The sequence below is a fragment of the Lottia gigantea genome, assembly GCF_000327385.1.
Source record: "Lottia gigantea unplaced genomic scaffold LOTGIsca_28, whole genome shotgun sequence".
Lineage (NCBI taxonomy): Eukaryota > Metazoa > Mollusca > Gastropoda > Lottiidae > Lottia > Lottia gigantea.
In genome coordinates, this window is record NW_008708898.1 from 2,077,177 (window position 1) to 2,086,972 (window position 9,796).

General features: G+C 36.1%; 2 protein-coding genes across 2 annotated transcripts; one reads left to right on the plus strand and one right to left on the minus strand.

Moving 5' to 3' along the window:
• Positions 1-2,071: 2,071 nt before the first annotated feature.
• Positions 2,072-2,722, plus strand: LOTGIDRAFT_118333 (hypothetical protein; the record flags this gene model as incomplete). Its single annotated transcript, XM_009056598.1, has 1 exon — positions 2,072-2,722. A coding segment is annotated over one exon (651 nt), but the record flags the coding sequence as incomplete, so codon positions are not given.
• Positions 2,723-7,275: 4,553 nt separating this feature from the next.
• On the minus strand, positions 7,276-8,064 carry LOTGIDRAFT_118169 (hypothetical protein; the record flags this gene model as incomplete). Its single annotated transcript, XM_009056599.1, has 1 exon — positions 7,276-8,064. A coding segment is annotated over one exon (789 nt), but the record flags the coding sequence as incomplete, so codon positions are not given.
• Between the last annotated feature and the right edge of the window lie 1,732 nt (positions 8,065-9,796).

The following is a 9,796-nucleotide window of genomic DNA, read 5'->3' on the forward strand; positions in this document are numbered from 1 at the left end:
GTTACTAATTTAAGAAGGCAAACAGATGCTTTGGGCAGAGAGCTAGACGAACTGGAGATGAATTATTATAATCTTAGAACCCGGATCAAGGATGCTATCCCTGCCAAATTTGATGGTCAAAATTACATGGGCAAGGAACTCGCACAGCTTCTTAAGAACACTGTAGGAAATCTGAAAGCAGAATGGTTGCTCATGAAACGGGAACTTCAGCAAATCAAATCAGACAACACACTTCTTAAAAATATACAAAATGATGTAAGAAATGACACATCTTCATTGCGGCAAATGATTCGAACTGTTACTGGTGATTTTCAGTCTATGGACGGGCAGGTCAAATCGACAGAGCTATCTCGAATGGAGACCAGATTGAACAATATGAAAGGAGACTTCATGAGGATGAAAGACACCCAGAACGATCTTAAAAAAGAAACGACAGATGTAAGAAATGAGCTCGGCGCAATCCAGAGAGACGTCATCAGCGTCCAAAAAGATCTTCACGAGGTTCAGATTGACCACGCACAGCTGAAAGAGAAACTAGCTTTAACTGGTATGTCTAGAGAACGAACCGGCCGAGAAGAAAGAATAAGAGGTGAAGCCTTAGAGAATATTCTTCCAAGAAGATTTATTAACACAGCTAGAGGTTTGTATCTTTATTCATTACAATATGTTTATTTTCACAGTATGCCTTCTCTTGTCTTGTCGAAACTCTAATGCTACCTCTGTCATTAAAATTTAAAGGAAATGTTTCATTGAAAAAGATACCCTCGTGGTTGATTGTGCACCATGAGTGGGAGATTGACTAATCGACGATATTCTCTGAGGTTGAAAATCTCGATGTGACATCTTGATCTTTAAAACATTCAGCAAATTATTTTCCCCTCAGTAATCATGATAATTGTTCTGTAATATTAAAGCATAAATGTTATTTTCTGACAGGGGAAATTACTAGAAAGGCTGCAAAAGCGGTCGTTGTTTGCCAAGAATATTACATTTTCTTTTTAATTTTACCCTACATTTTGGCAAGAATTGTTGCATAATTATTGATAACTGTGATGTCATTATTGAATTAATGACACGAGATTGGAGAATGATAGAGGTAGAAAAGAATTTATTATAGAAAGATTGGCGGATGTTTTAGATGCAATACAACTGGCGTCAGGTATTGCCTCAGAAACATACGATTGTTATCAGCTATCGTCTCAGTCACCATATAAACCGGCGTCAAGTAGTCTTCAATACCATACAACAAACAAACGTCAGCTTCTTAAATCTGCATAACATGACATGTAAGCTCAATGTGAAATTTCGAGGTTAAAATAAATTCCTAAATTAAAAATAGGTTTTCTTGAATGAAAAGCATTGGCTGAAGTTTCGGTGATATAATAATTGGAACCAGCACTCGTCAATTAAATTAAACAACCAATGAAATAGCAGTAAAGGGCAGTTTATGTTAGGAGTGGTAGAATGCTCTTGGGGAATATTGTTGTAATCAGTCACGTCAGGTTGGGAATGTCTCAGTTATTTGATATATACATGCAATCATGTCATTGATGTGTTTCCCCGAAGAACACACCTGGTAAACCTGAAAGAGACGAGGCCCGGAGGGTGATTGCCAGTAAACCGCGCCAGAAAGTCAGTGATGTCAGTGAGTTAACTTCACGGTTCAATTGGGTCTCATTAGACTGATAGTAACATCTATTATTGATATCGAGTCGATGATTCTAATTGCCCGAATAGCTGCCGCAAATATATTTAAAGTACAAATTCCTTATTTTAGTTGACTTTTCTGTCGGACAACTTGTTTCTTGGCAACTCGCGTTATAAGGATAAGATTAGTGCGACTCATAACGACTTGTTTCGCAAATATATAGATCCTTACTAGAGCCTTCGGTCTGTATCATCAACGTACCTGTCGCATTTCCGTTCTAATAAGCATATTACATTAGAAGTGTTTGCCATAGGTAGATCCAAGGCCTGCTTTTAAAGGATTGTTATTGTCTAGGACACTTTTTACGATGGTTCTTGACGATCTACTTCATATATTTAATTGTCTGTATTCTATTTAATTACAGATTGTCACGAGTTGTACCAATCAGGTTATACAACCAGCGGTGTTTACAATATAAGACCTATTGGTGCAACGTTTATGGACAGTGTTTATTGTGAAATGGTGAACAACACGGGTTATACCGTATTACAGAGACGTATCGACGGATTGTTAAGCTTTAACAGAAGGTGGATGGAGTACAAATATGGGTTCGGTAATCCTTACGGTGAATTCTGGTTAGGAAACGAAATAATTTATATGATGACAAAACAGAAACAGTATACCCTCAGAATTGATATGTGGGATTGGGAAGGAAATAAAGCCTATGCTGAGTATACCAGCTTTTCGCTGGAAGACGAGAATCAGCAATACCGTCTACATGTTGGAGGTTACCATGGTGACGCAGGTGATTCCCTTAGTTACCATGACAAAATGGCGTTCAGTACGGAAGACGTTGACAATGATCGCCACACCAGACATTGTGCTGCCGAGAATAAAGGTGGCTGGTGGTTTAACAGTTGCTACTCTAGCCATTTAAATGGGTTATACCATACAGCCTGGTATTCTCAAGCCCAATCCAAATACGCCGACGGTATATCATGGTACACCTGGAAAGACAGTGAGTTTTATTCATTAAGAAAGGTGGAAATGAAAATTAAACCGAAAACCCCGTAATAATTTTTTCTTCATCGTTATTTGGTTTTAGTTTTTAGGGTTTCGAACCTCACGTGAATGGTTGTATTGGAACGAAATCCAAACTTCATAGTCATTTGACATAGGCCTCTATTTTGATCACAAAGAAAGCGGAGTTAGAATTTAGATAAGGTTTGAGTCCTTGTGATATTCTATCTGCTAGGAGCTCCTTGGAGTATCTAATTTGAATGTAGTAACCTTTTTAATGCTTGTACCAGTAGGATTCTTTGGACAAATATATAGGGAACGGCGTGGGAGATTACAATGAGATATATTTATAATTTGGCATTATCACTTGTAGAAAATAGAAGAATCACTCAAATAATTTATATTGTCTGCTATTTAGCTTTTATTATGTTTAAGAATGTACTTGGACCATCTACAGGCAATGAGCGGGCGTTCAACAGTCTTAACAAACTGATTATATTGCCCTGGTGAAGATATACTCGGGTTCTGACAGTGACCAATTGTTTCCTTCACAGCGGTTGTGTGCAAAGATTTGAGAGAAGATTGTCTGTGATCTGTCTATAATACGAATACTAATCTGCTATTAGAAAACACTACAATAGAACACATCCTCTAGAGACGTTCTAACATTTAATTCCTAATTAAAAATCTTCAACAGATAGTCAACTTCTATATTTAATACATCAGCAATAATGACACCTTTTCATTATCTTATTGAGTGGGGATCTGGTTTCATCTTCCCTGAAGACTGTCTGTAAATCCAGACCGGGTTTCTGTCCATATTGTTCTTAATTCATTCGGATTTTATACTGTGTTTCTATCGATTCGTGATCTCCTTACCCTGGGCAGTCCTAATAGCTGCCATAATGAAATATACCGGATCACATCACCCTACAATTTACTCCATCGTGCTTCAGTATTTGATTAGCCATAAACACATGAAAGGGGTTATAAAAGTTATAACTATGACAGTGGCTCAACTACCACAGGCCCCACTCCTGAAGAGGGCCTCCATCCCCAGAAAAAATAAAAATCCCAATCCTATATAAATAAGTCCACGGGTCCCCACACATCTTGTTAAGCCAATGAGGGATGGGTGTCTCCCATGGCAATGACATACAAGCCCAATTACCTTTCTGTAAACCATCTCTTGCACTTCTCCCCACTCTCCTAAAGCAGGAACCTGTAACAAGGTGGTTTTTCTCTGGCGCTTACTATGTAACATATTATATAACCAGAATAAATACCCACCCAGAAGTCGTCAATTTACGAAGGTAGACGCATATACACAAAAATAACGTATATTGTTCATGGTGTTCAATATCATGCTTCGAATGAACCGCTTATATTTGGGTGTCCCAGAAAAAAGGAAAACACTTTTCAATTCAGGATTATCATTCACCTGAATTCCTTTTGCCATGAGAAGTATAAGTGGTATTTCGTTGCATTTCTCTCTAATGCTGTCTTTCATTTTCTCCAGCCCATCTGCATTGTTAATTTAGGTAGATGTAAACTATTTAATTGTTATCAAGGTGGCTGGTCATTCATCTTTTGTATAAGATACTAAAATTTCAAAATTCAAAAGGCTATTTTTTGTTCATGGCAGGGGATTTTTTGGGATTTTCTTTTGCTGAAAATGTCGTTCTCATGATGATTTGTTTAATAATTTTTAACAAGGAATGTTCTAAAAGGCTGTTGTTTCATAATGGTTCAACCTATAAAGCTGTCATTAGGTGAAAAGGTGTCTAAAATCCACATATATATGAGGTTAACATATTAGCTCTGATGGTTGTAACAAAATCCTGAAATGAAAAGTGTTATCGCGCCACCCGATATAATATATTACCTTTTTGGTACAATTACAATTATTGAACCACAAGCTCCGGAGATGGTTTTACATGCTGTGATGTAGATTGCTACCTTATGAATACGGAATGTATCAGAGATATTTGATTTTATTTTGAAGTTATTCAATTTTCACTACAACTATTAATGATCCAAAATGAAGGATGGTAGATAGATGAAAGTTATCGACCGCTTCCACCAAGATATTTGACAAGCCTCAATCGTTACACAGTTGGATTACTACTAGTTACCTCCCATGTTAAATACATTGTATTATCTGACTGTTGTCTGGCTCGTTAATCTTGTCAAGATTTCCATTGTGTCTGAAATGAAATTCAAAAACAATAAATAGCAGCCTTAATCTTGCAAACACTTGCTCTACAGACATGTCCTGGTAAGGCCAGTGAAAGGGAGATAATCTAAATCGCATCTCTGTTAGATAGGAATGAAACTTGTATGCAGATTGAAAACATTTGCTTTCATAATGAGGACAAGCCAATGGCTCCAAAAATTGAAGTGGGTCTCGCTGTACACCATTCCACCACCCACTCAATCTGAAGTTTCTTATCATTGAGTTTTTCAAGCCATCAATACTGTAGCCTCATCTCCCAACATAAACACTCTTACCTAATAATTCTTAGAAACGTAACTGGAGTGTTCTAAGACAACATCTGAAGAATCTTGAACGCCTAGGTGGTAGGCTGTTAGTTTAGCCTGTTAGACCACTAGGCCTATAACAAAATTGTCTACTTACCAGCAATTTTGCCTTCAAGAGATCCTTGAAACTTCTTTTCGTCTTGAATTTCAGCTAGATACTTTTCTGAATCATAAAAGGAAATATATATTGAACCATTTTATTTTAATGGTTTTACAGAATCGAGATTTAGCGTTTGTCATCATTGTCCCTGTAGATTACAGTCAAGGTGAATTTGATTTGGAAACTTCCAAAATTTACTGAAATTGCACTGGAATAATGAAGTTATGTTTTTTATTACCGACCTTTGACACTATTGATTTCTTTCTCTAATTCTTGTTTCAGTCCATTGTCCTTCTGAGACTGCGACTGAAGTAAATCTGTAAAGCACAAGAAATACACATTCAGGTCCCTACGTTATATCCGTCTGTATTGTAATTTCTGTCCCCCTTAGAAACTCATTTTAAGATTATGAAATTTTAAATGATGAAACTGGTTTAAAATCTTATAATAACAACACTGCAGCTGATTGGTGAAGGCTTACTTTTCATTTTTTCGCGTTCCTTTTCAGCCTCTATTCTCTCTGATCTAGCCTTTTCTATCATTCTCTGCAATTCATCTGAAATATAAAATAACTTATGATTCACAAACAATATGCTATATAAGGATAGGCAACAAACCAACTATACCATTAATGGTCTTCAGAAAACGTGGTAGTTCTATTTAAAACTCTACGTAGAAGACTGAAATAAAAATACTGGTTATGTTAGTGTTTCAAGATTTTTTTACCTCAGTTGCCCTCTCTCTTTCTGATGCTTCGGATGGTATTGGCTCCACACTTCCTCCGGAATAGCATTCTGACGCGTATGGATCCTGACAGCAAGTGCTTGTATTTGAAGTGTTCATATCTTACCTTCACTAAAAGAAGATAAATCAATAGTAGAAATATCTATCTTATTAATTTTGTCTTCAATCTCTGCTGCTTTTTCCATTCTATCCGTTGTATCTGGAATAATAATCATTTTTTCAGAAACAGAATACGTCCTGTGGCCCCACAGAAAATTCAAAATCGATCTTAAATGTAGCTAGCAATATCATTTTATTCCTGCCTCAAGTAAACATTGACCCCTACAGCAGTGTACATAAGTTACAAAGCCATTTTTGTTATCCGGGGTGAAATCGGTGGATTTGCTTGTGGTATTAATTTTGATGGGAACATTTCTTGGTTATCAACTTTAATATAATATGTTGATTGATAAATAGTGAAACAACAAAGCACTTACTGGAACATATATCTTGAGGTGCGAAGTTCTGAAATTCAAAAATAGTATCCATGAGTGATTAATATATACATGTACAAGATATAGGGCCTATTGTAGATTTCTGTTGTTTTCCAACTCATCTTCTTTGTAATTTTTGTATCACGTTTCGCTAACGTTCTGTGACATGAATGAAAGTGAATCTATGACTTAGAACTATAATACATATTATGACTTACTTCAATCTCTGTTGTGACAGTAGTGCTAGGTGTTGCCACGATAAGACTTGTGTTGTTGATTTCCACGTTCGGTGGACTTACACCCTTAGTATCAGGTACAGAATCTACTTTATATTTCCCTAAAGAGTCAATCTGTACAGGAGGATCGTTTGGTAGATTGATTATATCCTTAGACTTATCGTCTAACATGGAATTGTATGTACTTCTTACTGTTGAGGTTAGTGCAGGACGTCCATACCAGTTGTTGTTATTGGGAATAGGCTCTGGTAATGCTGGAATTGGGGAACAAAATGGAAATAATGGAGGAGTAGCATCCCCAATACGAGCTGGAAAACTTCCATATGGTAAACTCAGGGATCGCAAGAAGTCGCCATAAGATGTGATTCCTCGGAACAAATTTGGAAATGCTGAATGAGCTAATGGTGGCTGCTGGCCTGGGAAATAACTAGGTAGGTTTAGAGACGTTTGAGAATTCGTGCTATCGGAAGACGCACGAGAGTCTAGTGAGCGAGACTCTAAATCCAAGCTGCTACTTCTTGTAGAGGTAGAGAATCTCTTGCGGCAGCCGCCATTGAACATTGCCTTTACATCCTCCCAAGCGTGAAGCAAAGATTCCTGCGGATTCTCATCAGTCAGAAAAAGATGTCGTCTCCATGAGTTGAAATTAGCAGCATCTGGATGACGATATTCAGAGCTTTCAAGCTTATGATAATGGAAAATGAACTTGTTTGGTGAAAAGTAGTTGTCGCAGTGGTAGCATTTAATGCATTTAGCTCTGGAACTGTTATACCGTGACGGTTGAAATAATCCTTTGCAACCCCATCCACAGTGATGCTTCACATGAAAAGAGAAATCGTCGGGTAGTCTTGGTGGTGGAATTTCTTCTACAAACGACTTCACTAATCTTTCTGCTTCACGTTTTGTGATAAGACCACATCTTCTAGAGGAAATCGGCATAGCACCTGTTCGTCGGAGGATCTCCAGCTGAGATGCCGAACACTGCATACAAGTTATACCTAAAGCAACTCGTCGATTATGGATCTCATTATAACTGAAGTCCCGAAGCAAGGTGTTAGAAATCTGAGCCAAACAAAGGCGTTCCTTATTATCCACTGTAAGACCAACTATGGGAATACCGAACAGCAGAACATTGTTGACTCTGACATCTGCGGAATCAACAGCTCGCTCTTCAAGTTCTCCTAGCTCAATATCATCAGGTCTGTCTGATGCCAGTGAAGCGGATAGACAGGGCAATGACTGTCGATGTCTATGTTGAATCAAATCAAAATAACTTGGCTGGAATCTGCTCTGGTTATCCATACTCTGAAATAGAGTTCAGAATAAAACGGTTTGTATCTTAGTCTGTTGAGTTTTGTTTTCAGTGTAGCTGATTAAGTCCATTACTCTCGATAATGAGCCGGGTTCTGGAATTATCAACAATCAAAATCAAATTTCTAAAATCAATTTACATTCCCCTCCGTTTATATGATCATAAGTATCCAACTGTTTTGATTTGGTCGCATATCGACCATGTTTTCCTGCGTTCTCTATTATTTACCAACCCGAGAAAATATAAGTAGCCACCAGTATTATGATGCTCAAGTACACAACTATATAAATTATTATTTTGATAACAACCCAGAAAATTGGTATTGAATTTCAATTTGTGAACTATTTGAGATTAAAAGATTTCTATTTTATTGTACTTGAGGACGGTCTTTTTAATTAGCTGGAATCAATCACAATTACCTGACACTCTAAACTTGGAATAATTATCTCAGACTTCCAAGAATCTAATCAATTTCTATACAAACACAGTCTAGATGCCATTTTTTCATAAAAGCAAAATGAAAAACGATAAAGAATAGGATGAAAATCAATCTTGTATTTCATCAAGAGATTTTTAATAAGTGATGTCGACTTCTTTTCTTGTCGATTTCTCGAGAGAGATTTTAAGATAAATTGCATGAAATATTGAAAGAAACGGCGACGTTTTTCTTCAATGCCATTTTAATCTTAAAGGGACGGGTGTGCCATTTTGGGGGATTGATTTTAATCTTGAATATATGTAAATAGTTTTCAGATGTACTAAAAAGTCGAAAGTCGCATAATTCCTTAAAAAATACTTTAAACTAGGAATTTTACAAACTATTTCTAAATATGTCTTTTCTATATATCACAGAGTATCTTAAATAGACGAGTCAAACGCGGATAATTCTGGACACACAAGGATTTGAAGGCTCGTATTTCGACGGTGAACTTTGAACACTATAACTGATTGGCTTAGCTAAAAGATTCCCGTTTCTGAGACTAAAGTATGTTCTCATTGATCGGTGAAAAAACAAATGGCCTACCTGTCTCTTTAAATCATCTCAAAATTTATAGAATTGTTTTTGTGCTAGTTTTGAAACGAAAGACATTCCTTTTTATTTTGTTGCGGAATCTTAGAATGATACAGACAATATTTTGCGATCAAAATTAAATACGGTAATCAAGCATTTCTTATATTTTGTTTTAATGAGACACAATATTCTATTATTAATCAATTATTAATATTTGATAAATAAATAGTTTTACACAATGAAGGTGTATAATTTACAATATATTTGATCAAAACGTTGTGCACATATAATCATTGGCGTTTATACAATAGAAATTGCACTTGTCTTGTTTTCAGACTTTTCCACAGTTAAATAGAAATATATATCTCGTTGGGTAGTTAAATGATTAATTAATTCCATAGAGCAAGCGTGCTAATCAGTATTTCAGTATTCCAAAGGTAAAAGATATTTTTTGGGAAAAAAATAATGAACGGAAGGCCAGTTTATCGTAATTATATTTTGAAATAATTAATTTCTATTTTTATGCATTAAGGTACATTAAACTGTAACAACAGCATTATGTAGGCCTATAGCAAAGTTTCACTATCCATTTGAATAAAACGAGAGAAAAAGCGAAAAATCCCGATCTGCGCCTTATTTTTCTACTTTATTCATTAATTTATTTATGATGTTTAAAATCGAAAACGGATGATAATTATATCAAATATTTT